A 24,828-nucleotide genomic window follows, 5' to 3' on the forward strand; every position below is an offset into this window, starting at 1 on the left:
TATTAAGGGTAGGGTAGGATTAGGGTAGGATTTTGGTAGGATATTAAGGGTAGGGTAGGATTATGGTGGATATTAAGGGTAGGGTAGGATTAGGGTAGGATATTAAAAATTAAGGGTCGGGTAGGATTAGGGTAGGATTATGGTGGATATTAAGGGTAGGGTAGGATTAGGGTGGATATTAAGGGTAGGGTAGGATTAGGGTAGGATTATGGTGCATATTAAGGGTAGGGTAGGATTATGGTGAATATTAAGGGTAGGGTAGGATTAGGGTAGGATTTTGGTGGATATTAAGGGTAGGGTAGGATTATGGTGGATATTAAGGGTAGGGTAGGATTATGGTATATGTAGTATTAATATAGGGTAGGATTATGGTGGATATTAAGGGTAGGGTAGGATTAGGGTAGGATTATGGTGGATATTAAGGGTAGGGTAGGATTAGGGTAGGATTATGGTGGATATTAAGGGTAGGGTAGGATTAGGGTAGGATATTAAGGGTAGGGTAGGATTATGGTATATATTAAGGGTAGGGTAGGATTAGGGTAGGATATTAAGGGTCGGGTAGGATTAGGGTAGGATTATGGTGGATATTAAGGGTAGGGTAGGATTTTGGTAGGATATTAAGGGTAGGGTAGGATTATGGTGGATATTAAGGGTAGGGTAGGATTAGGGTAGGATATTAAGGGTCGGGTAGGATTAGGGTAGGATTATGGTGGATATTAAGGGTAGGGTAGGATTATGGTGGATATTAAGGGTAGGGTAGGATTAGGGTGGATATTAAGGGTAGGGTAGGATTAGGGTAGGATTATGGTGCATATTAAGGGTAGGGTAGGATTATGGTGGATATTAAGGGTAGGGTAGGATTAGGGTAGGATTTTGGTGGATATTAAGGGTAGGGTAGGATTAGGGTAGGATTTTGGTGGATATTAAGAGTAGGGTAGGATTTTGGTGGATATTAAGAGTAGGGTAGGATTATGGTGGATATTAAGGGTAGGGTAGGATTAGGGTAGGATTATGGTATATATTAAGGGTAGGGTAGGATTAGGGTAGGATTATGGTGGATATTAAGGGTAGGGTAGGATTAGGGTAGGATTATGGTATATATTAAGGGTAGGGTAGGATTAGGGTAGGATATTAAGGGTAGGGTAGGATTAGGGTAGGATTTTGGTGTACATTGCTCCAAAAAAACTGCTCTCTAGGATCTCCTTTTGGAATGGCACTGAGCACTGAAGAGCTCTACTTCTAGAACAGAAGGCAGGAAATATGATGCTGTTTATAAAGGTAATACGTAGAAAGGTTATCGCTAGATTTGTGCACAGACTCTGGTACATACACAGGCCTCTGGCTGCAGGACACCAGAGGTTTGCAGGCTCCTGTGGGATTTATTTCCAGATTGTATGGTTGTTAGTGTAGTCATTGTGTAGTCAGTTGTGTGAATTATTAAATAAAATCCGTCCAGGGTATAGTTTGAAATGTATCAACTCAATATTTAAGCAACAATGTATTGAGTAGCTATGTCTCCAATAATGTCTATAAAGTGACATGACACATTTAAATAAACAAAACTTACTTTAACATACAGTTTATGCACATTTATATCCAGGACCAAATCTTAGTAAATCATTATTTGTTAATATCTACGCTTTTATTCTGATCCAGGAATATTGACAACTGATTTAAATGGGATGGAGAAACATTTGAAGAGGGGATCCCATCACACGTACCATCCCGCCTACTTCGTTCTGCTAATATACGACCTATAGGACAAGAAGAGGGAGACAACTTAGAACAACTTAAAGGAGCTATTTTAATCATATCTGCATTATGTTTGGCCTGCTTGTTTTGGATTGAAAAACTATTTCAGTTTAATCTAGAGATTATTTTACTAACCAAAAACATACATTTAAACCAGTTGGTTCAAAAGTGGTTTAATCCATTGATGTAGGATAAATGACTAAGGAAATGCGTTTTATGAGTTTAATCCAGAATAAAGCCAATGTAAAAGAGTTGATCAGAACTTTGGAGAAAACATCTGAACAAATTCAGTCACTGTATTTTCCATGAGAGATAAGGACTTCTCTAACAGAGTAGATTTTAAAGCGGAACTTTACCAGCTTTATCAGGTTTAAAAAGTCAAATATAGGATTTTGCCGTTGGGCTTGACTTCTAATTCATGAGTGGAGATTCCAAAGTGTTGCTGCCTAATTTGGAGAAAATAGGAATTGTTTTAGAACAGGGTTTTACTTACCAACGGCATGTTGCAGCTACAGTTCTACCTACACAGTCAGTGTTGAAACAAATGTAATTGTAGCACTGGAGCACTGTAGCATGGCTTTCAGTGTTGAAACAAATGTAATTGGAGCATTGTAGCACTGGAGCACTGTAGCATGGCTTTTCAGTGTTGAAACAAATGTAATTGGAGCATTGTAGCACTGGAGCACTGTAGCATGGCTTTCAGTGCATTGTAGTATGGCTTTTCAGTGTTGAAACAAATGTAATTGTAGCATGGTAGCATGGCTTTTCAGTGTTGAAACAAATGTAATTGTAGCATTGTAGCATGGCTTTTCGGCTGGGATGGAGTACTGCTAGCATGGGACATGAGTGTTGGTGGTTAATCACCCTCTACCTTAACGACTTCCTTATGTTGCGAGTGCACAGTTGAGTATAGGGCCACAGATCACTGGTAGGGGCCTTCTGATATAACCCATTACACATAGCAGTTATAGCCTCTCTATCTGTCATAAGTGAGCGGACACGTTTACATATTTGAATTACTGGCATCTGCTATCATTATGTGGAACATGGCTACTCTGAGCCAAGGATATGTGGTGCTCTGAATGAACCGTGGTCATTTGGTTCTTGTGAGAATATTGTGTGAATATTGCTGGCCATTGTCATTGTGCTGGATGCATGGTTTGAGATTAAAGCTATGAGCCCCATGAAAATCCAGTTGTGTTAAGCCACCCAGCTCGCAGAGTGACACCATGAACCATGAAAACCCCACCCAGTGGTGTCTGTGGAATCAAGCCAGAGAACAGTGTTTTTGAGTTGGTTTCAATGTCTCATATATTGGTTTATGAAAAAATATACAACTTATGAACCATCAACCATAAATTCACATTTAAGCATCACAGTAAGCATTCAAGTAATCAAACGTATGAAAAACAAACAAAAGAAAATACCATTGAAATGCCAGAAAAGTTCAAGAAAAAAGAAGACTTGGCAGGTCAAATGTTCTGGAGTGACCACCACAGCGCACACAAGAGGAAGCAGGGAGACAGACAGTTGATCTGAGAGGAGGATACCTGTAGCGCACCTCTTCCAGTCTCACAAGTTCTCCCCTTGCCCTGATCACATTCCTCTCTCTTTGCCATGTCCTCATTAGATGGTCTTATGTTCCGTTCAACATGTCATAACAACCACATCGCCATGGCAGCTTCGTTGCTAATGTAAACATGAAAAGGTGGCCTGTTTAGGCGTCTTCCAAACACATTCCCACAGTAAAAATGTACATAAAGCAATCAATAGCTACAGATGTAAGCAAATGATGACCGTTCAAAATAACTTCAGTTTCCTACCTGTCAACCACTGACATGATTATTTTTTTTCCATCATGACAAGTAAAGGGGTAAGAAAATTGTAATGAAACCTTGTTGTACACTCTTGTACACTATCAAATATTAAGTTGCAATCTCTGTTGTGGTTTTAAATTGATAACTGTAAAGTAAAGAGAGGTCCACCTCCCATAGAGATTTACTCCACTCCACACACACACACACACACACATCCTTGAAAGAAGCCATTCCACAGTAATTACCTTATCTGATTGCACATAATGTAACCCCCCCCACACACACTCTCTCTCACTCCACACTATCACATCCTGCAGTTCATCTCAATCTATTTGAACACATCTACATCATTTCATTTTCATACAACGGAAAGACAATTCTGTTAATACTTCTATAAAGTCTTTATGATTTCTGCCACATGGCCTAGTGACCATGTGTAACACACAAGCTATGCATTCTCCCCATGGAAGGTGCTATGAACAGTCTAAAGACACACACCAACATCACAGACAAAGACATCATTTTGAGATGCTTCAATGAGTAATCTAATTGGTTGTATATGTAAGTATAGATATCAGCAGTAACCATTGCCAGTGTTTCTGTTTCTGTTAACCCACCTGCTCATACAAATGCCAATTTGGAAATACAAATATACCAATGCTACCGATGCATTGTGGGTAATTGTGAAGCTACTTGAGGCCACCTATATTTCAGTTATCAGGAATGAGAAATGTGTCATCAGTATTCTCCTCGTTTCGTTCATTGTTCAATATTCTAATAATTACTAATAAATTAGTCTCATTTTAATTGTAGAACTGGGGCCCCAGTAGAGGGAAGTTTGGAGTATCATTCAGATCCATAGGTGTTATATTTAATGCCCCTCTGTGACTGGAACATGTTAACATTCACAAGTGGTGTAAGATGTATCACCCTAGAAAGTAAGTGTACCAGGAAGGCAAGTGTAGTTTGGGTCCCCAAACTGTGGTAATGGTATTCAGACAAAGTTGTTTACAGACATGATATCTGATTTAAATGGGCGACTGTGGCACTATTTTAGTATTTTTAATATTTGAAAGGGCTGTAGATGTATTTTATATAACATTATCATATGACATAGATTATATATGTATATAATAATAACATATATTCTTGTACCTGATTCCTGAGTCAATTACTCCACATTCCCAAGTCACACTCATAGTTAGGGGATGGGCTGTGGCACTAAACTTGGCTGTGACACTAAACACTAATTTGTGCATTTGGGTTATAATCTGTCTCGTAGTGACTGAAAAAAGTCACTAACTTATCATAATTTATATGAAACAATGATTAATAATAGCATTACACCAGTTATGTTACAGATACATCAGTTACCAAAACATCTGCAAATAGCTGACATCAACAGATGCTTTTGAAAATGTGTTAATTCAAATCACATTCAATATTTCAAATAAAAAGTGAGTTGTCCTAGATCCCTGCATGCTACAAAAAAAAGTGAGTTATCCTAGATCCCTGCTTCAAATAAAAAGTGAGTTGTCCTAGATGCCTGCATGCTTCAAATAAAAAGTGAGTTATCCTAGATCCCTGCTTCAAATAAAAAGTGAGTTATCCTAGATGCCTGCATAGCCTGTGTGAGGAACCTTCCTTTTTGCAACAGCAGAAAAATGTATTACATAGTGAGGCAGACTTACGCTAAAAACATCACCTGTCCTGTGAGTCACCAAACCTGTTTGCAGCAAACTCTCTAAACATCACCTGTACCAACAGCAAACTTCACCTGTCAGGTGGCTGATGTCACCGCTAGTCTGACGCTGTGTTGGCTACAATGTACACCAAAGGCCTCAGTAGCAGTCGGCTAGGTTTGCAAAAACTGCTCGAACAGTCACTCGTGTTAGCGCAAAATCTCTCTATGCTGGTCACCTATTATGAGCAAATGCTAAAAACTTTGGCGTTAGGGAAATGGTTATCTAAGATCTATGTCTGTACTAAACACTATATGGCAAATGACAGTCACCTGTCTCAGCACCAACTAACGATATTGGTTAAACAGACACCCTGGCGTCTGTGTAAGATAGACATTTTGCTAATAATGCTAACACTGTATAGTGTCTGCTAAAGCTAGTAGTGTGGCCTACTATGTTGATTTTTAAGTGACCCAAGGACCAGTATATCTTGTGGAATTGGGCACACTATACATTTTTGCACATAAAGGGCAACTGCAGTTGTATTCATGAACACATAAGCCTGTTTCTGTTACGTCTAACTGTTCTTTTATTACAATAATCAGTGGTTATCAGTGGATTCTGACCAGCACAGCGAGGACTTAATGACCCCCACATATCTCTAGCTTTGCTTAGCCTAAACACGGAAAATGAACTGATTAAAAACAGCTTCAAGATGAATGATTAAATATGATGCTAACATCACAGATGCTGGAATATGAGTATACCTGCAAATAACAATCTCACTAATACAGTATATGAGAAAACCTGAACATGGCAAACTGACTAGCATATAAGCATACCTGCAAATACATCTCAAAGTGCTATATGACTGTCTATAAATGAGCACATGCCACATAGTTCAACTGCATGACATCCAAACAAATCAAATGAAAGATATGATACACCGGCTTTGCATAGAATGAATGTTTGAGGCATCCTTGAAAGATGAGACTGAGCACCATTATATATGATTAATATACCATTTAAATCATTATATATGATTTCCCCTCCCATTTCCCGATGTGATGTCTCTCCTCCATATACCTGCATAGAGGACAGGGAGTTACATACTGTATGAAAACCACCATTAAATAAAATGTGTGCAACATTGGAGATGACTTTTTCTTATAAATGTAACATGCCATACTTCTATCTGGAAGGCATTACATATCCTATGGTTGCCATGACACCCTAGCGAGACTAGCAGCTGCCATCTCGGTCACAAACACCACCCCCTCTTCCAGGCTAAAACGACCTAGCAGTCCTACACAGCCAGACCACTGGTATGGTGGTTCAGTCTCGACTTCATCTGTGTTTATGAGGAGCTGCTCAGGGTCGTGTGTGGGGTCAGGTCTGGGACACCTGCTCTCGGCCCACCGCGCCACTTCTACAGGCTGAAAGTAGCTCCTCAAAGCTATTGCAGGTGTGTCAGTAAGTGTAGCTCTTTTTTCCCTTTCTATTACGTAAGGATGATGTTGTGGGTCTTTCTTGCTGAATACATTCCAGGGTGTGACACAATGGCCTTGTTCATGAAGCTCTATAAACATGGCCCTGTTCATGAAGCTCTATAAACATGGCCTTGTTCATGAAGCTCTATAAACATGGCCCTGTTCATGAAGCTCTATAAACATGGCCCTGTTCATGAAGCTCTATAAACATGGCCTTGTTCATGAAGCCCTATAAACATGGCCTTGGTCAAGACCTCTTAAGTCTCTGCCTTAATCGGGACTGTGGGCATGCCTGCCCAGCCATGGCAACGCAGTTCACAGTATAACCTGTGGCCTGAATGGGAAAGCCTTTTAAATCAGATAAAATATATTTTACTCTCTTTAGTTAGATGCCACACCACTCCTTACGGTGGGCATAGGTGGGTAATAAAAATTCTAAAATGTCCCTTGGGATGAATAAATTATCTATCTATCTATCTATTAACATGGCACAAACAGAGCCATTAGGTCTACGAGTGTCTGTCTGTTTGTGTAGTGCTACATTGTGTGTGTGCAGTAGTTTTCATGGTGCTGTGGAATTTGTGTATGCTTGAGTGTGACTGACTGCATGTGTGTAGGCCTACTGTAATGTGTGTATGGTTGGTGGCAGTGTAACTGATGGTGTGTGTGTGTGTGTGTGGTACTGTAATGTGTAGTCTAGTGGCTGGTCTGTGCATAGCATGCTTCATTAGTGGTTTTGATATGGTCACAGTTTCTAACATCTAACAGGAATGTTCATTTTGGTAAAATGCATAAAATAGATGAAAATCTATTGGGCATTGCTATCTTAATATGTGTTATATATGATTAATATATGAAGGAATATATATATATATATATATATATATTTGATATGTACTGAAATTAAACCCTCTTTGTAATGTACAAAAGTAGCTAAAACGTAGTTGCTAACTCTCTAGGTTGGGAAGGTAGACTCCTTCTTGTGAGTTAGAATGTAGTTCTGGTGATCAGACCTTTATTCTTACTTCTGTTCAGAGAATAATTAATGTTGAACAATTTAAGGAGTTGCCTTTGTTTGGGAGGGTGCAGAAAGTATATCAGACGTCATTACATCCAGACTCTCCTAGTAAAGATAATACAATCATTCCAGATAATTCCACTCACAAACCAAACTCTCTGTCCATTTAGGAAAAACCTGCTACTGAGAAGCCGAACACACCAGTCTCAAACTCCAACAATAGCCATCACGCTATGTTTAGGTTTTTTCTCTCTCACATTGTCGTTCCCACTACTAACTATAGCTCCATATTCACATTTTCAGTCTGTGGGTCATTCTATAATTCAGGGTACATTTCCCGTCTCCATGATAAAGATTTAGTTATTAGCAAAAAAATAAATCATAATGAATCAATTTTGAACAATTATGCATATTTTGAATTTTGAACAATTATGCAATTATGCATTTGAATAACAATGCTTTATTTTATTTTAGACCCAATTTATCCACAAAATATTAACTAAATTACTTCTACACCCCATATTATTGACTGTCTCCGACTACAGTCATTCATTCAACTTGACTAAACATGATGTTAAGTCTAACAATCTATTTTTTGGAGATTAATTTACTAATTGTTATAACATTAGTTTTATACATTGTGTATTTTCTGTATTATGCAAGATTTAAGTTTAAAAAATATATAATTTTGGTCCATCTCAAAGTTCTTGTCAACTCTGTTATAAAACTGCTTAAAATCTACACAGACTTTGAATATGAAGCATGATGCCTACACAGACAGATGCCAATTCCTCTGACAGGAAACTGGAAAGGCAGTGAGATATGTTAAGCTTCTTCTCTCATTTATTTGAATAAAATGTTGAGGATACACCAACAGTAGAGTAATTATCCGTAAACTCTGTTATTGCGTTATTGGAGTGAAACTCTCACTCAATTTTTAAAAAAACAATAATATGATTAAAAGCCATTAATTTCTGGTTTTATACATATCATGCAACTAGTTTTAGTATGCAGTAACTCTGTTAATTCTGTGTTAATTCTGCATAGATTGATGATTTGACATATCATTAACAGAGTTGACAATGATGTGGTCTCAACTCTGTTTTCAATAGCATTTAATGAGTGTCAACTCTGCTAATTTAAGAGTTTGCTCTTAAAATGATGGGTAAATATGTTTTTTTGTTTCAAATATAAATCAGAAGATGTGTTACAACTAATATTTTTACCACATATTTTCTTTTTATATATATATATATATATATATATATATATATATATATATGTGTGTAAAAGCTACCTTTTTTAAAAAAATATGTACCTCTTGGAAACTTGCCAGTCGAATGTGGTTTTTTTTTTTTTTATCTCAGGACAAAAAGTGAGCGATCTTATCAGATTCAAAGTTGCTACAGTGACTGTAGAGACCAAAGTTCTCTTAGGGAAGGCATAATTAAAAAATGTATCACATTTGCTAAATATATATCATTTAGTTTGTCTCTAACAGAGTTGACAGATTTTTGTGTTATTACATAATTTATTCAAATAAATACTTGAAGTCTTACAGGTTTAAGCTCAGCAAATACTTGTCATGTTAACTTTGAAGTGTGTTCTATGACTATAAAAAAGTTTAATGATAAAAAAGTCATTACATGTTTTGGTTTCTCTCTACACTTGAAATGTACCCTGAATTATAGAATGACCCCTGTACTGAAAAAGGTTGAAGTTGACTGACAGGCTTCTGTATGAATGCCATACATGGCTGCAACTTACTTGGCAATATGGAATGATACTTATGGGAGGAATTATACTTTTTTTCTGTGAAAGGGCCCATTCCATAAACATTTTAAATAACTTCAGTTACCTTACAAGCTAGCCTTTAGCTATAGTCTTAGTCACAACACGTGCCTTGTGTAGCTTACATAATGTTGCGCAAACAGATGCCTGATGCTTTGGTGAAATGTTGCTAATGCTACCATGAAGAAGAAGAATTAGAAAAAAAGTAAAAATGAATCTACTCCAATGAAGGCTATTTGTGGCTACAACACAGTGTATCAAGTTTTGAATGGATTATTCTTTTTGGTTTTTAAATTTGAGCTAATAGATTTGAAGAAATTGTAATGAATTGCAATTACCATACACACACTAACATGTTAATGTTGATGGTAGACATAATAGGCAATTTTACCAACTGTATGTGCTATGTTATCTTGTAAAACAGCTTATTCTAGCTACACTTCTCTGGAGACCCAGTCGATGGGCCTAAATGCTGTCTGATGTTTCAGACACCGCCAGTGTGTTTTTTGCTGTGCACAAATGAAACACAGGAACATTTTAAACAAACATTCATACATATCTTCAGCCAGGGTAGGTATGCACAGTATGCACCTTATAATGAATCATTTGATTCACCAGAGCTGATTGGAAACTATGTGGGATAATGGACGACACAGCGTTCAGTTCACAGAAAGAAATGCACGTTCGAGGTGGTAAATCAGCCCCCAACGCGTAGGGTTAGCAACTTCCTGATATGGATAAGGAACGAGGGGGGGGGTCGAGTTCGGCCGTGTGCACACAACGAGTCCGGCCAAGCCGCGCAATTCAACACAATGCACGAAGACCAGACTTGGCACACGGCCGGATTCGAACGGGCGAACAGCTGCGCCACGGAGCTGAAGTCGTGTCGGAAGCGTGTTGACAATTGAGCTAAAATCCCTGGGCTGCAACCAAGATGGATGTAAAACTTAGCGATAAATAGGCACCATTAATTCAAAACTTTGGTTTGGTAACCAAAGAATACTTCTGAGCTCGTGTAAGCTACAATCTAGTTTGACCAGACCCAACTGTAGTAAACAATGTCTAAACGCCTCTCTGTAGCACCCCCATTGGCTAGTTTGCACCTCAGAAACGTACCTGGTGGTACTGTACGTTTGGCTGGGTCTGCGAAAACATTCCCAGGAACATTTTGCTAACAAGACCAGGTTTTTCTCATGATATACAAAAAATTCTTGCAATGTGCAATTACAAAAATTCTTGCAATGATGCCTCCAGGGCTCCGTATTGAATTAATGTAGCCTACTAGCCTACTCATTTTCTATCCGGTGCAAAACAAGAATCATTTTGATGCAAAAACACTTAATAAAGAAATAACTGTTTGTAGCCTATATTCTACTAAAACCAAAAAACGTATATGTATCAAACTGGACTGGCAGATATCACAGAAAAAAATAAGTGGCTCAAATGAAAAGAAAAAAAAGTGGCTCAAATTAAAAGTGCATTCTCTGTTGGGATAGTGATGACAGACAAGCCGAGAGGGAAAAATGACAGCAGCCAGGTTTCCCTTTATCTCATACGAATCGTGCATTCTTCGTTCATAGTCTAACTTATTATACTGATCTTCATGGATTTGCACTGAGTTGATTCTCAATAATACGGAACAAAATGTGTTCCATATCAGTTCAATACGGAACACATCTTTTTCCTTTCAAATATGAGACGATTCCATATTAGGAACGGTTGGCAACCCTACCGACGCGCCAACAGAGGGCCGTAAGCCTACACCTCGTAAATGCATTTCTTTCTGTAATAACGTCTGTATTTTACAGCTCTGATGCAACGTGACAGTTAATTTAAACTTCACAAGGAGTTCGGTGAATTAATATACAAGTGTGATACGGCCAAAAAACTGGAGCTACTTCATAGGTGTGCAAATAACATACGGTTATTACACAATCTAAAGAATACATGAGAATGGGGAAATTCAACCAAACAGTGGAATAAGCAGACATCATGACTGATCTTCCTGTAGTTTTCAGTATTCACACAGATCTTTACGCTAATCCAAGCCTCTGTTTAGTGATCAGCTCTTTAATGACGTTTAATTAAGGCTCACAAACACTCGCCCTCTTTCTCTCTGTCAACACATCACAGTGGGGATATAAAATGGGGGCGCCATTTTGATTCATAAGATCGTCCAAGCATCTTTCTCTTCTCTACTCGTCTGCTATAGCTTCCGATTCATCATCACACTCTTGTGTCCTTGCTCTCCGAAGTGCATCTTTTGGGTGCTGTTTACATACTGTAGTGAAGGAAAAGGGGCACCCTAGATAGGCATCCTAGCTTCCCTCCACTACAGGGCAGTGCAAAAGGGGCCCAAGTATGTGAATATTTTGCTCTGAAGTTATTCTCTGCAATTAATAGCAACAGATTTTTACTAAGGTTTTGTTCCTAGCTATCTAACCATTATGTTTGCCCTCTTGCGTAGACATATTAAGAAGAAGCTTGAATTGCAGAGTGACATCTTGTTTTCTTGATAAGTGGGTGTAAACAATTGAGCTTTGTTTCTTAAAAAAACAACTCAATGAACATCTTATCTAATAAGGAATGACATTTACATGTTCAGTAGCCCTAACGAACACCTGTAAAGCGCTCCTCTCTTAAGTCTCATAAGACATGAGTCAAGGGCTGGATTCAGATAGTCTTTCTTGTTTATGAAGGTTCCTAACAGAATTATCAAAGTGACCGCCATGATGACACCTAGTCGAAGTCTCTAAAAGTGCTTCCTTTCGAATCTCCTAGTAAAGGGAATATGGTGCATCCTTTACAAAAGGAAAAGAAAATAGTGGTGCCCTACAAGTCAGTGCACCAGGAACAAATAATAACAATAACAATAACAATAAACCTGACCCATGACAATATCAATGTCCTTCACACAATTATGTAGTCTAGAGTTAGTGCAGTGGGGATCTCTAAGCACCACTTTCCCAATGAGTCATATTGAATAGTTCTTCGCATCTCACCTTGACCTCATGACATTTTACGTCAAGGTCAAGGAAAAGTGTAGGGGAAAGATGATAGGACTGACAATCTGAATCCAGGCAAGAGATTTAACTCCTCTTGACCAGCAGGCTTGTCTTTGGATTGGTCCGATGTCACTTCTTAAACTGACCTGATTGGCTTAATAGTTTTGCCAGCTGTCTGGGTCCTGTCCCTTGCCTGAAGTACATACATTTCTGCCAGTAGAGGGCATCCTCTCTGATGGATCACTTCAGTGAAATGTCACTACACACATACCTGTGGTCATGATTTGTAAACAGAAAGTAATAAAGAGTGTTTCCATAAATATTGACACTGGTCCATTTTCCACCAAGTAAACACACAGTGATTTTGACAGGACGATCTCATACTTTCTGAGTCGTGTCAGCGTGGAATCACGAGATAACTATCTGCCACGAATGATTGAAGCTTTTTGGGACTTGATTTACATAATTTGTCAAAAAAATGATATTTGTGACATCGTTTTACACATTCTGTGGAAATATATATATATTTCTATGTATGTATATAGAGAGAGATATTTTTGAAAAATATCAGATTAAAGACATGCACAAATTAAATGCATAAACAAACAACACCTGGCTCCCTGCACAGCTCGTGTCCGCTTTGGGTTACCCCTGACCCAGAACACACCTTTCACCTCTGAATGCACACGCTGCGGGAGTGTGTGTGTGTTTGTGTGTGTGTGTGTGTGTGCGTGCGTGTGCGTCCTGGGGTAGGGTTGGCTATTCTGTGCTAGGTGTATATATATGTTGTGTGTGGCTGTATGTCTATGCAATTAGGAGATATGTTATTTTGATGTCACTGTGGTAGGTCAGGGTGTGTGTGTGTGTGAGTGTGATTTTGTGCAAGGTGAATGTGTGTGTTCCTGGTGTTGTGTTCCTGGTTGGTTAGAATGTGGGGAAGTGTCTTTTGGTGAGTGACTCTAGTCTGTCAGGTCTGTGTGTGACCGTGTTTCACGGATATGGCAATACTGTGCTAAGGTGTGCAGGTGTGTGTGTGTGTATGTGTCTTGTGTAAGTTTCCTCACAAGCACAGGCTGCATTTTGGTGAGGGCATTTGCATGTCTGCGTGTGTGCATGTACACTGTGCTCAGTCACTATAAGACACAATCATGAGGACACAAGCTGACTCGTCCATCAGGCTAAACACTGGTCAGTGCCCCCAGCTATTAGAACCAGCCCTTAGAACCAAAGGAACCAGTAGGCCATCAGTCAGCTGATTAGAACCAGCCCTTAGAACCAAAGGAACCAGTAGGCCATCAGTCAGCTGATTCCTCTATCAGAGAACAAAACAGCTAGGTGCTCGAGGCTGCCAGTTCCGAGAGAGAGACAGGTGGCTTGTGGAACCGCTAGTCTCCTTCTCTCTCTGTTAGAATGCCGGCGAGACAGGCAGGCCGCTGGTCTCTGATTGGCTGCGGACTCTTCCCAACCAGAGGACGCTGGTCAGCAGACTGCTGGCTCATCCCAACTAGAACGAGAGGGACAGGTAGGCCATGGGCCCGCTGGGGTACTTGCGACTCCAGAGCTCGAGGCTGGTGCTCCTGCGGCCGTCGTGGCGTTCGGGCCGGTGGTGGTAGTGCTGATGGCGCTGCTTCTTGGGCGGGTCCCAGGTGGAGTCCTCGGAGGTGCGAGAGCTGGCGGGACTGGCGGATGTGGGGCTGGCGGAGGTGATGGTGAGCTCGGGCACGGCGGGCTCAGGGGGGATGGTGATGAGGGGCGGCCGCATCAGGTCCAGAATGCTGAAGGCGGACGGTTCCGGCTGGCACAGCACCGACGGCTCTGGCTGGCACATCACCGAGGCATCCACCGTGTCCTGCCGCACGGGTGCCGCGCTTGCCTGCGTTCCCACAGAAACGCGCTCCCCAGGGCCGCCCGCCCCTGACCCCCCTCCACCTCCTCCGCTCCTCCCACCCCCCCCGCCCCCCCCGCTCCCACTCCCGTCCGCGGCCTCTCGGCACATGGTCCACATGTTGTAGCACTGCGTGAAGTTAAAGAAGTTGCTGTTGAAGGTCTTGAGTTCCCCGCACACGTCTCTGCGTAGCTCGGCCAGCTCGTAGCGCATGGCGGAGATCTCTTCCTTCCACTGCATGTTAAATGCCGCCAGCACTCCGGCTGATTCCTTGAAGGCCTGCAGTGCCTGGGGCGCGGCGGGTTCCGTGGGCGGAGGACGCGGCGGCACGCGGTATCCCCGGGGGGGCGAGGGCGGGACGGAGATGGCGGTTACCGTGGAGCTGGTGCTGTGCTGACTGCGCGCGGCATGTTCGCGCTCCAAGTTCTCCAGCTCCTGATAGGCCGATGAGCTGGCTGCGTCATCGTCCTCGATGATGTCGTCATTCAGCAAGGACGTAGCGTCCAGGCCATCGTAGCCCTCTGAGAACACAAACGTGAGTGTGGAGACAGGAAGCAGTAGACACACAGGAAGGGAGAGAACATAGACAGGAAAGACCGCAACGGGAATCAGGTGTCAACACAGGCGCGGGCCTCAATGATGACAGTCTACAGAACCCCCTAAAAGTGTGTGAGTTAAACAGACCCAACAGATCCAAACAGAACATCTCAAATGCTAAACTTACCAGGGTGCGATTAAGTAAAACCTAATAAATTAGGATGGTTTAGCAAAGGAAAAGTGTGAAATTCAATGTCTCATCAACTAAGTAGGATTACATTATTGCTATTTATATTTTTTGCATGCCTGTGTCTGCTGTGCTGGTCTCTACTGTGTCCTTGTCTCACTATAGACCCTTTCAAGAGAGTTCCATTATCAGCACCATAATTGGCCCCACAAGGCTTCCGTTTTAACATTCCATATGTTATCTTAATGCAGAGGAAGTAGATTGGGAACCAAATAGAACGTTCCAGCATTGTTTTTGTTTTTATTGTTGAAAGGGTCTATTGAACATGTACACTTGTCTGTGTTGGGTAGAAAGGGTCGTGGCAGTTCCCTGGTGATCTCAGGATGCAGGTTTTACAAGTCCTGGGGTAGTGGCCGGCTAGTCTACACTGGACAAACCATTTGGGATGGTTCTCTTCTTGTGGTAACTGGACAGTCTTTTGGTCATAGGATGGTATTCCCTTTTGGGTAAACACTGGTCATAGAATAGAAGTCTGATGGACTGCTAGTCTCAGGGAGGTTATCTGCAAGGTTTTTTAAGAGTTGGTCTCAGATTTCTGAATCATTTTCAGATGCGTACAGGGTGGAGATTTTGATGGTCTCAACATCTGTACAGTCTAGTCTCAAGGTGACTCGATGATCTTTGGATAATGGCTTGCCACGGGTCCTAAGGTCAGCTAGAATGGTGAACAGATCTACTGATCTCCCATATGGATAATATCTACTGTCTTTTGGTCTGGAAATCTCAATGGATAGCAGTACTCCCCTGGTCTTAGGATAGTGCACTTATAGTCGACACAGTTCTGCTGGTCTCTTGGCTGGCTGGTGGTATAATGATTGCCCAGCATGTTTGCACCGATCACCCAGTCAAATGGTTTAGTCTTCTGCCGGACCTGAGATGGCGCTGCCTACTGCTGTCCTTTGGGTGTTCCTTACAGTGTTACAGTTCTAGGGAATCTTTGCTTTGTTTTTTAATATCTCTACCCTGCCCCACTGCAAAATGAAGTTCACTTGGACAGGGTCTGTTAATTAATTAAGGTCTGTGGCTAGATATTTAACTCACACACTTCTGGTGTCATGAGGTGTTTTTTCACACTGCCTTCTCACACACGACATCAACAGTCCAATGTCTTTTCATCTTTTCACTGAATGAGAGTCTCTATCACGCAACCCCAATCCTCCACAGTCTTATTCTCATCACTCTCAACGACATCGAGTCAAGGCGGTAATTGTGTTACCGAAACACACTTGAGAGTGCCATAGCAGTTCAGTTTGTTTTGGGTGCAAGAGAAGATGAAAAGGCAACGGTACAATCACAAGCCGTCGGCTCCAGTCATAGTTATGAACCCTATTGAACACTGTAAGGTCTGTTATTTGGTTATAAAGAGGCACGCTGGCCTTCCATATAGTTACAGGTTGGAAGGGGGGGAGGGGTTGTTTGAGAGTGGGGTGGTAGAAGGATTTACCAGGGAAAGGCTGCAATCCCACGGCCCTACGGGTCAGGTCAACTCCATGTGCCACAAGGCAGATTGGTCATTACCGAAGGTAGAGAAAGAAAGGAGCGGGGCTTGACCTCGCCAGAGGAAAGAGCTAAACGAGGGGTTTCAGGTAGGCTGAGCAAGCCTAGAACTGTTTCACCAAACGATCAATGAAGTCTCCAGCCCTTGGTTTATCAAATATCCACAGTGGTTGTAGTACAGTTATGATGATGTAGAAAGATATTAATACTTGAACATTTTGGGCCCTTCATTAAGACTGCCAACATCACCAATAAAGGCAGATGTAATATCAATACGTTTAGCTAGTGCTCCAGGCGGCTAGCTACTTAACACACTGTTATTTACTTCCATACACTTATGAGAACCCCAAAATGAATGCAAGTGAATGACAGTGCCAGCCCTCTAGAGCAGTACATAACCTATACAGATTCCACCTGATGTTATCAGTCACATAAGCACTTTCGAATTAGATTTTTTTTTTTTTCTCCTGAAATCCAGGACTGACACTTTTTACTTTCTACAGTATTGCAGGTGTTTGATATTTTCCTCATGGTCGAGTTTGTGCTCAAAGATCTCAGAAGGATTGCGTCTACATGAGTCTTTTCGCAGTTGTGGCTGTATGAGAAGGCAGTGGAAAGAAACACACATATACATAGATATATGTATGCGTGTTGACATTAAAGTACCTGAGACAGACACCTGAAAGGACTCCCGCTGTTCTCTCCCCCCTGGTTATCCTGCTGGGGTTGAAGGAGGCCCGCTCTCTACAAGAGGACCAGCTAGTCTCCGCCTCTTGGGTGGGTTGAAAACACAAAAAGGCTCTCAAACAAAATATACTTGGGTTTTGGTGCCCATTGATGACTGTGTAAACTACTTGAGGCAATATATTTTGGGCCTAAGTTGTAAGTTATACCATGTTCATCAAGAATCAAGATGATTTAGTATTCTTTCTTCCCTCAATCAATTTTACTTTTTTTTTGTTTATTTTCACATTTTTGAGCACAAGAGTCCCTTGATCTTGTGACATCCGAGGACAGTGCCTGGTTGATGTCCCTCAGGTCAAGTGCTTTACACACCTGCAGTCTACGAGTGGCTCGAGGGACCAGTCTACCAGGCAACAGGACTCAAAACGCGGGACTGTGGGATTGGAACGCTCTCCTTGATCCTCAAGTATGCTCTGGTCACAGGGGGTGACTTGAGGGATTGTTTTTCTAGCAGACCAAATCAAGCATGGAAATGTAATGATGCACAAGGACATTTGTTTGACAGAAACCCCAAATCAGTTCTGTTCAGCTGTGGTCCAACCTGACTTTGTAAACCAAATAGCCATGAAATTGTCATAAAATCCATTTTGGTAGGCCATGTTAAAGAGTGGTATTTCAATAGGGTTCATAGCTTTAGTCTTTATGACAACACCAAAAGCACTGATGACATCGGATCAGTTCACATGGTAATATGTGCACAAGGGAAAGTAATCTTTCATTTGGATACTTCCTAGTTGGAATCTCCCAATTTCATTCCAGACAAACTCGGAAGTCAAGAATTCCGACCTCCTATTGGAAAAAGTACAATGGTACAAAAGTACAAAGTCAGAACCCCAGTCCCTGTCTGACCTCCGACTTCCGAATGATCTGGAATGTGGCCTAAGTTACACAGATTCACAGAGCCCTTTCCGTTCAAGAGTTACAGAAAGAAGTCCCTGCAGGCTGCATCAAGGGAAGAACTGCTTGCTCACTGTCTGACTTGATGCCGTTATAACCTGGTGCTGTCCAACTCTATACCTGGTCCTGCTTTTATATTTGATATCACTGAAGGACGAGGTCTTAAGGTCGTTAAGGGGGCTGTACCATTTACACAAGATTAGAGTATTTTCATTTTGTTTATCAACATTTTGTGGAATATGCCAGATGTGCTTTGCTGCTGTGCCTAAGGCGCCATGAGACATTAGTATGTCTTTGTATGTGGTGTGTGAGTGTGTGTTTGTATGCATATGTGGTGTGTGAGTGTGTGTGTGTAGAACTAAAAATGTGACTCAAGACGTCACAATAAAACAATACAGCACAAGTCAGTTAGTTGTATGTGTGTATTTTGCCTCCCTCTGATGTCATCTTTTTAATAAATAAAGATCTGTCAGAAATGCTTGTTTTGTAGGCGGATAGTTCACCCCTCAAAACCTCTTTCAGAGTGAAATGATGTCATCGACTGTAATCTCAGCCTTTACCCTCAATCCTAATTGCTAGTGAAATAGAATGAACTGGTTCATACCGGCTGCTAGCTCCTATAGTAAATGTGAAAAGAATAATACCATGTGCTAGTTTTTCTATCAGTTATGAAGTCTGATGTTATTTACTTAATGGTGCAGTGGGACGTTCTCAATAATAACATGAACTGGGCTGTTGTTTCCTAGTCCCTTATTTGAGTTAGAACGTAGAGATGTGAGCTAGACGCAGATTGTCTCATAAACTGGTAACTGTCATTATCTCCACAAAGGAGTTTGTGTTTCTGTTGCGGATTGTTTGTTTATCCGTCTGTGTGCAGGATTATGCCAAAAATCTGCTTTTAACGTAACTTTGCAAGGTGCAGCATGAGCCAAAGAAGTACCCATTAAACTTGGGAGCGGCTCCGACTGATGGGATGGCTTGATGAACTTAGTTATTCTTCACTAGCGTCGGGAGACACAGCACTTGACCTTAGCAAAGGTCCGCACTATGCAAGTGCCAGTCTAGAGCTGTGCGCTACTGATGTTGTATATTGTGAACTAGGTTGTATTTTGTGTGCCGTTGATAGTGTGTTTTAGACCCCATTGTGAACCAGCTGAACTGTGCTGTGCTGCGCTAGTGATGGCTTTGTTTTAGTCTCTAATCTAGGTTGTGCTGTGCGCTAGTGATGGCTTGTTATAGCCCCTGATGTGATCTAGGTTGTGCTGTGTGTTAGTGATGCTTTGTTATAGCCCCTGATGTGATCTAGGTTGTGCTGTGTGTTAGTGATGCTTTGTTATAGTCTCTGATGTGATCTAGGTTGTGCTGTATTGTAGTGATGCCTGTTGTGAACTTGGTTGTGCTAGTTCCCTCATCACATGTTCCTCTATAAACACGCTTCATGCTGTGACCAGGAAGTGGGATGTAGCTACTGCATGCTAGGTGCTCTGTGACTCTGGCGCTGGCGTGTGAGGTCACACATTGTTTTTGTTGTTGCTGCTGCTGCTGTTGTTATTGACGAGACTCCTTTCCCACCCCCACATCCCCACCCCCCAGCACACAACATCAAGCAGGGAACCGTAAACAATGATGCATGGATCGTGCACAAGGACTGGCAAGCAGAACCCACCCTCCCTTCACAACCACCAGCCCCCACCTCCACCACCCCCAAACCACCATCAACCCCCCCCAACACACAGAGCACCAGAAGAAAACAGACACATGGCGACAGGGACAGGAGCCGACAGAGATATCTATCCACTGATGGTAGGCAGGCATCCGGATGGCAGGCAACAGGTCTCCCTCTGCAGATGCGCGAGGCGAGTGTGTTTGGGAGGAGGGGGGATGAGGCAGCACAGCACAGCGCAGCTCAGCACAGCACAACGGTGAGCACATGTGACTAAAGCACCTCTCACTGCCGACTCGCTGGCTGGCTGTCTCACAGACTCTCTCTCGGGAAGAGAGTTGAGGGAAAGGGGGGGTGGGAGTTTTTCGGGCATGGTGGTGGTGGCAAGTAGCGAAGGGCGATGGGGCCCAGCGCTTGCTTCGTTACCTGTTGTGGATCTGAGAGTCGACGTGACAGTGGAGGATGTCACGGAGGGCAAGCAGTCGTCGTCTTGGGAATACCCAGCCTGTATTGCACGCAGGTAACTGTGGCTCCGCGTGCGGAACGAGCCGGGCAAGTCCAGCGCACCCATGGCCTGGCTCTCTAGTTCGCTAAAAACGGACTCGCAAACTGACTCAAACTGGCCATTGACCTCAGTCTCACTCACCTGAGAGACAAAAACAGGAATAGCAGTCCTTAGTTTTTCCTCTTCCACTCTCTCTCTCATTCTGATTCTTCCCCTTTATGCGGTGATGAATATGGAAGGAAGGTTAGCACGCAGACAACAACACAGGCAAACGTCTCACCTTGTCAGAGGCAGGAAACCTGCAAACGGTGTCTTGTGAATTAGAATCAGACACATCAATAGACTTCAACACACAGAAACACGAATAAAGAGAGAAGAGAATGAACAGAGACAGTTTCACTGAGGTGTAGACCAGATAAAACAGCATGGGATGTTTGCTCTTTCCTAGGCATGCGGCTATCCCTGAGGAATCTCCCACCCCATCCACTAATCACATGACAGGGAGCAATTCTCATTCCTAAACTACATCTCCTTTACCATATAGCTTGAAACCTAAGAGTATAGGCAGGCTAACCCAAATCCTAGAGGTAAAGACAGTTCTTATTGCACAGCTAAAACCTTTTATCTGAGCACAACCTTTATTGCACATCAGAAGCCGCCTGCACCAGCAGAGCGTAAGCTACAATACGTCTTTGCCCTGTTCGATAGTAAATAGTCACTAACTTGGACTTTAGAAGCTACTAAAATATAATGGATTGTACCATGCAAATAGTTTCAGCGTTGTTGTAACTGAAATAAGTAAGTATATAACTTGTTATCTCAGTTAAGTGGTAGGAAGGTTACATTTAACCATGGAGTTACATTCTATTTCACATTTTAATCACTTGAACAGCGTCTGAACATTCTGCACGTGTATTACAAATTGTATTTACACGTTTTTATATTCCACACAATAAAGCAGCCATGGTGGCTGTAAATCTCTGGAAAACACGACACACGTAGAGAATGGGGTTGCTGAGATGGGGTTTCCGTCATCAGTCTATATTGATGGGTTGTCCATGGTGAAAATACACCAGTCTGCGACGATATTTTGATTTAGGAACAACTAACTTCGATGTAACTTAACTAGCAGTGATGCAACTGAAAAAGAATGCAGCGCTATTTTAAAAAGACTAAGTTTCAATGTTTTAAAAACATGTTACATGCAAACTTTTTATGGAACTTAAACTCAGCTGGTGCAATCGCCTGCTGGAACCTTGACTCCTAACGTCAACAGTTAGAACCTTGAATCTGACACTTCTAGAATAGAATCTTGTGATTGAAAGCAACCATGAGTACACAGCTAGACATTAGTTTCTTCAAGCATTAAACTGAAATGGTGGAATTTACATTATCTCAATACATACAAGTAAGCTTCTCTGAAGAAAAGTAAAAAATGAACTACTTACATCATGTAATACATGAAAGACATCCACTGTTCTGGTGTGAAAGTCTATGAAACCTACTCTGTACTCCTGAAAGCAAATAAGCCTGCTGTCGAGGTCTGAAACTCAATAAACCCACTTTTCACTTCGAAACCAGGATAATCCCATTGTAGACTTGTCAGCCAATAAGCAGCCCAGTCCTGCTGTGAATGCACTAGTTTATACTTACAGTACCACTCAAAACAGGTGGAGTGTGTGTGTGTGTGTGTGTGTGTGTGTGTGTGAGTGTGTCTGTCTGTGTTCAGAATAAAAAGATGTAGTTGGAGACATCTAGTGTTAATGAAGAGGTATGGTGTATGTGTGTGTGTGCTGGTCTAATGAGAATACATTGTTCTATTTGTGTCAGATGATCTCAGATGTCACATAATGAAGGTTTGTGTGTGCACATGTGTGTGTGAAGAGAGTGTGTGTATGTGTGTGTATGTTTGTGGGAGAGAGAGATTGTATTGTGTATGTGTGTGTGTGTGTGTGTGTGTGTGTGTGTGTGTGTGTGTGTGTGTGTGTGTGGGAGACAGAGACTGTATTGTGTGTGTATGTGTTGTGTGTGTGTGTGTGGGAGATAGAGACTGTATTGTGTGTATGTGTTGTGTGTGTGGGAGACAGAGACTCTATTGTATGTATGTGTTGTGTGTGTGTGTGTGGGAGAGACTGTATTGTGTGTGTATGTGTTGTGTGTGTGTGTGTGGGAGACAGAGACAGTATTGTGTGTGTATGTGTTGTCTGTGTGTGTGTGTGTGTGTGTGGGAGAGAGAGACTGTATTGTGTGTGTATGTGTTGTGTGTGTGGGAGACAGAGACTCTATTGTGTGTATGTGTGTGTGTGTGTGTGTGTGGGAGAGAGAGACTGTATTGTGTGTGTATGTGTTGTGTGTGTGTGTGGGAGACAGAGACATTATTGTGTGTGTATGTGTTGTGTGTGTGTGGGAGAGAGAGACTGTATTGTGTGTGTATGTGTTGTGTGTGTGCATTGATGTGGACTAGTGTGGACTCACCTGGCTGACGCAGCTTGCCTGGCTGAGAGTGCTCACTGCGCGCATGTAGCTCTGGTTGCGAGAGCGGTAGGGGGGGGGATGGTACGTGGTGGGGGGTCCAGGCTCACGCTGGGGAGGGGACGCATGTCACGAGACGTCTGCAGGTGGTAGCCCTGACTGGGGAGGGGTGACGAGGAAAGGAGGAGAGAGAGAGGGTAAGGTGGCCATCACACTGAAAATACCGAAGCGTGGCGTGATTAAGTGTAACGCAATGCTTATACCATAATAACGTGATTAAGTGTAACACAATGCTTATACCATAATAACGTGATTAAGTGTAACGCAATGCTTACACCATAATAACGTGATTAAGTGTAACGCAATGCTTAGACCATAATAACGTGATTAAGGGTAACGCAATGGTTATACCATAATAACGTGATTAAGTGTAACGCAATGCTTAGACCATAATAATGTGATTAATTGTAATGCAATGCTCAGACCATAATAATGTGCACACACATTAGTAAAGGTAAACTTAGACGCACACACACATAACTAAAGGTAAACCTAGATGGCCGGTGTCTAGTGAATGCTTTTATCCTGAGCACCGTACTACGGTGGCCTGGAATTGCAAAAAAAATAACAATGGTAAATTAATTATTTACAAGATTAAAAACAAATGTACAAGTTTAAAAACAAATGTACAGGTTTTTAAACAAATGTACAATGTTTTAAGCAAATTTAAAAAATTTTAAACAAATTTACAAGTTTTAAACAAATTTACAATGAGTGAACAAATTTACAAGTTTTTAAACAAATTGACAATGAGTGAACACATTTACAAGTTTTTAAACAAATGTACGTTTTTTACGGAAAGGGTAGGTACAATAGACAGAAGTAGTGGCTACAGGAAGTGAGATCTTTTCGAACAGTAGCGTGAGCCTGGTAAGATGCGTTAGCTTTCTCTCAATCAGACAGCACAGAGCAACAGCCAACGTACATTCTCTGGTATCACCATGTTCTGCCCCTACTGTGGCACCCCCACCAACCGTGGCCATTTCTGCCAGAACTGTGGCAAAAGCCTAACATTTCTGCCCTACGGAGACGATAAGGCGTCAAGTTATGGCCTCGATTAAAGTAGTAAATTATCTGACGAATAGTGGCTTCGCAATACATTTTAGCTAACAAGAAGGCTAGGAAGTGTGAAGTGTTTGATAGACCACATTTCCGTCTATTGTACCTACCCTTTTCGTAAAAAACGTACATTTGTTTAAAAACTTGTAAATTTGTTCACTCATTGTCAATTTGTTCACTCATTGTAAATTTGTTTAAAAAAATGTAAATTTGCTTAAAACATTGTACATTTAATTTTAATCTTGTAAATAATTCATTTACCATTGTTAATTTTTTTTACACTTCCAGGCCACCGTACCGTGCAGAGACTTGCAGTGGTCTGGAATCAAGTCCTGTCTGAACCACTTTAGCACACTTTAGTGAAGCGATATATTTATAGGTTTATAGCGATGTCGAGGTGGAACCCACAACAGGTCTGGAGAGGGGAGAAGGCGGGACAGAGGGAGCTAGAGGTGTTGGGAGATACAAGAGAAGAGAGGTGGACCAGTGAAGAGGCGGTGAAGAACTGGAAATGGAAGTCATTCTACACTCCCCCACAGTACTGGGGGCAGTTATGAGAGGTCTGCACTCCCCCACAGTACTGGGGCAGTTATGAGAGGTCTGCACTCTCCCACAGTACTGGGGGCATTTAAATGAGAGTTCTACACTCCCCCACAGTACTGGGGGCAGTTATGAGAGTTCTACACTCCCCCACAGTACTGGGGCAG

The 24,828-nt window shown here is 41.9% G+C and overlaps 1 protein-coding gene across 1 annotated transcript in view; it reads right to left on the reverse strand.

Moving 5' to 3' along the window:
* The window catches only part of LOC125298972 (disks large-associated protein 2-like), an 81,075-nt gene that overhangs the window by 14,478 nt on the left and 41,769 nt on the right, over positions 1–24,828 (reverse strand). Inside the window, 3 exon segments of the mRNA XM_048249967.1 lie at positions 20,452–20,671; positions 23,006–23,079; positions 23,082–23,161. Of these exon segments, the coding sequence (XP_048105924.1) occupies positions 20,452–20,671; positions 23,006–23,079; positions 23,082–23,161 (374 nt within the window).

The sequence above is a fragment of the Alosa alosa genome, chromosome 8, assembly GCF_017589495.1.
Source record: "Alosa alosa isolate M-15738 ecotype Scorff River chromosome 8, AALO_Geno_1.1, whole genome shotgun sequence".
In the NCBI taxonomy this organism is placed as follows: Eukaryota; Metazoa; Chordata; class Actinopteri; order Clupeiformes; family Clupeidae; genus Alosa; species Alosa alosa.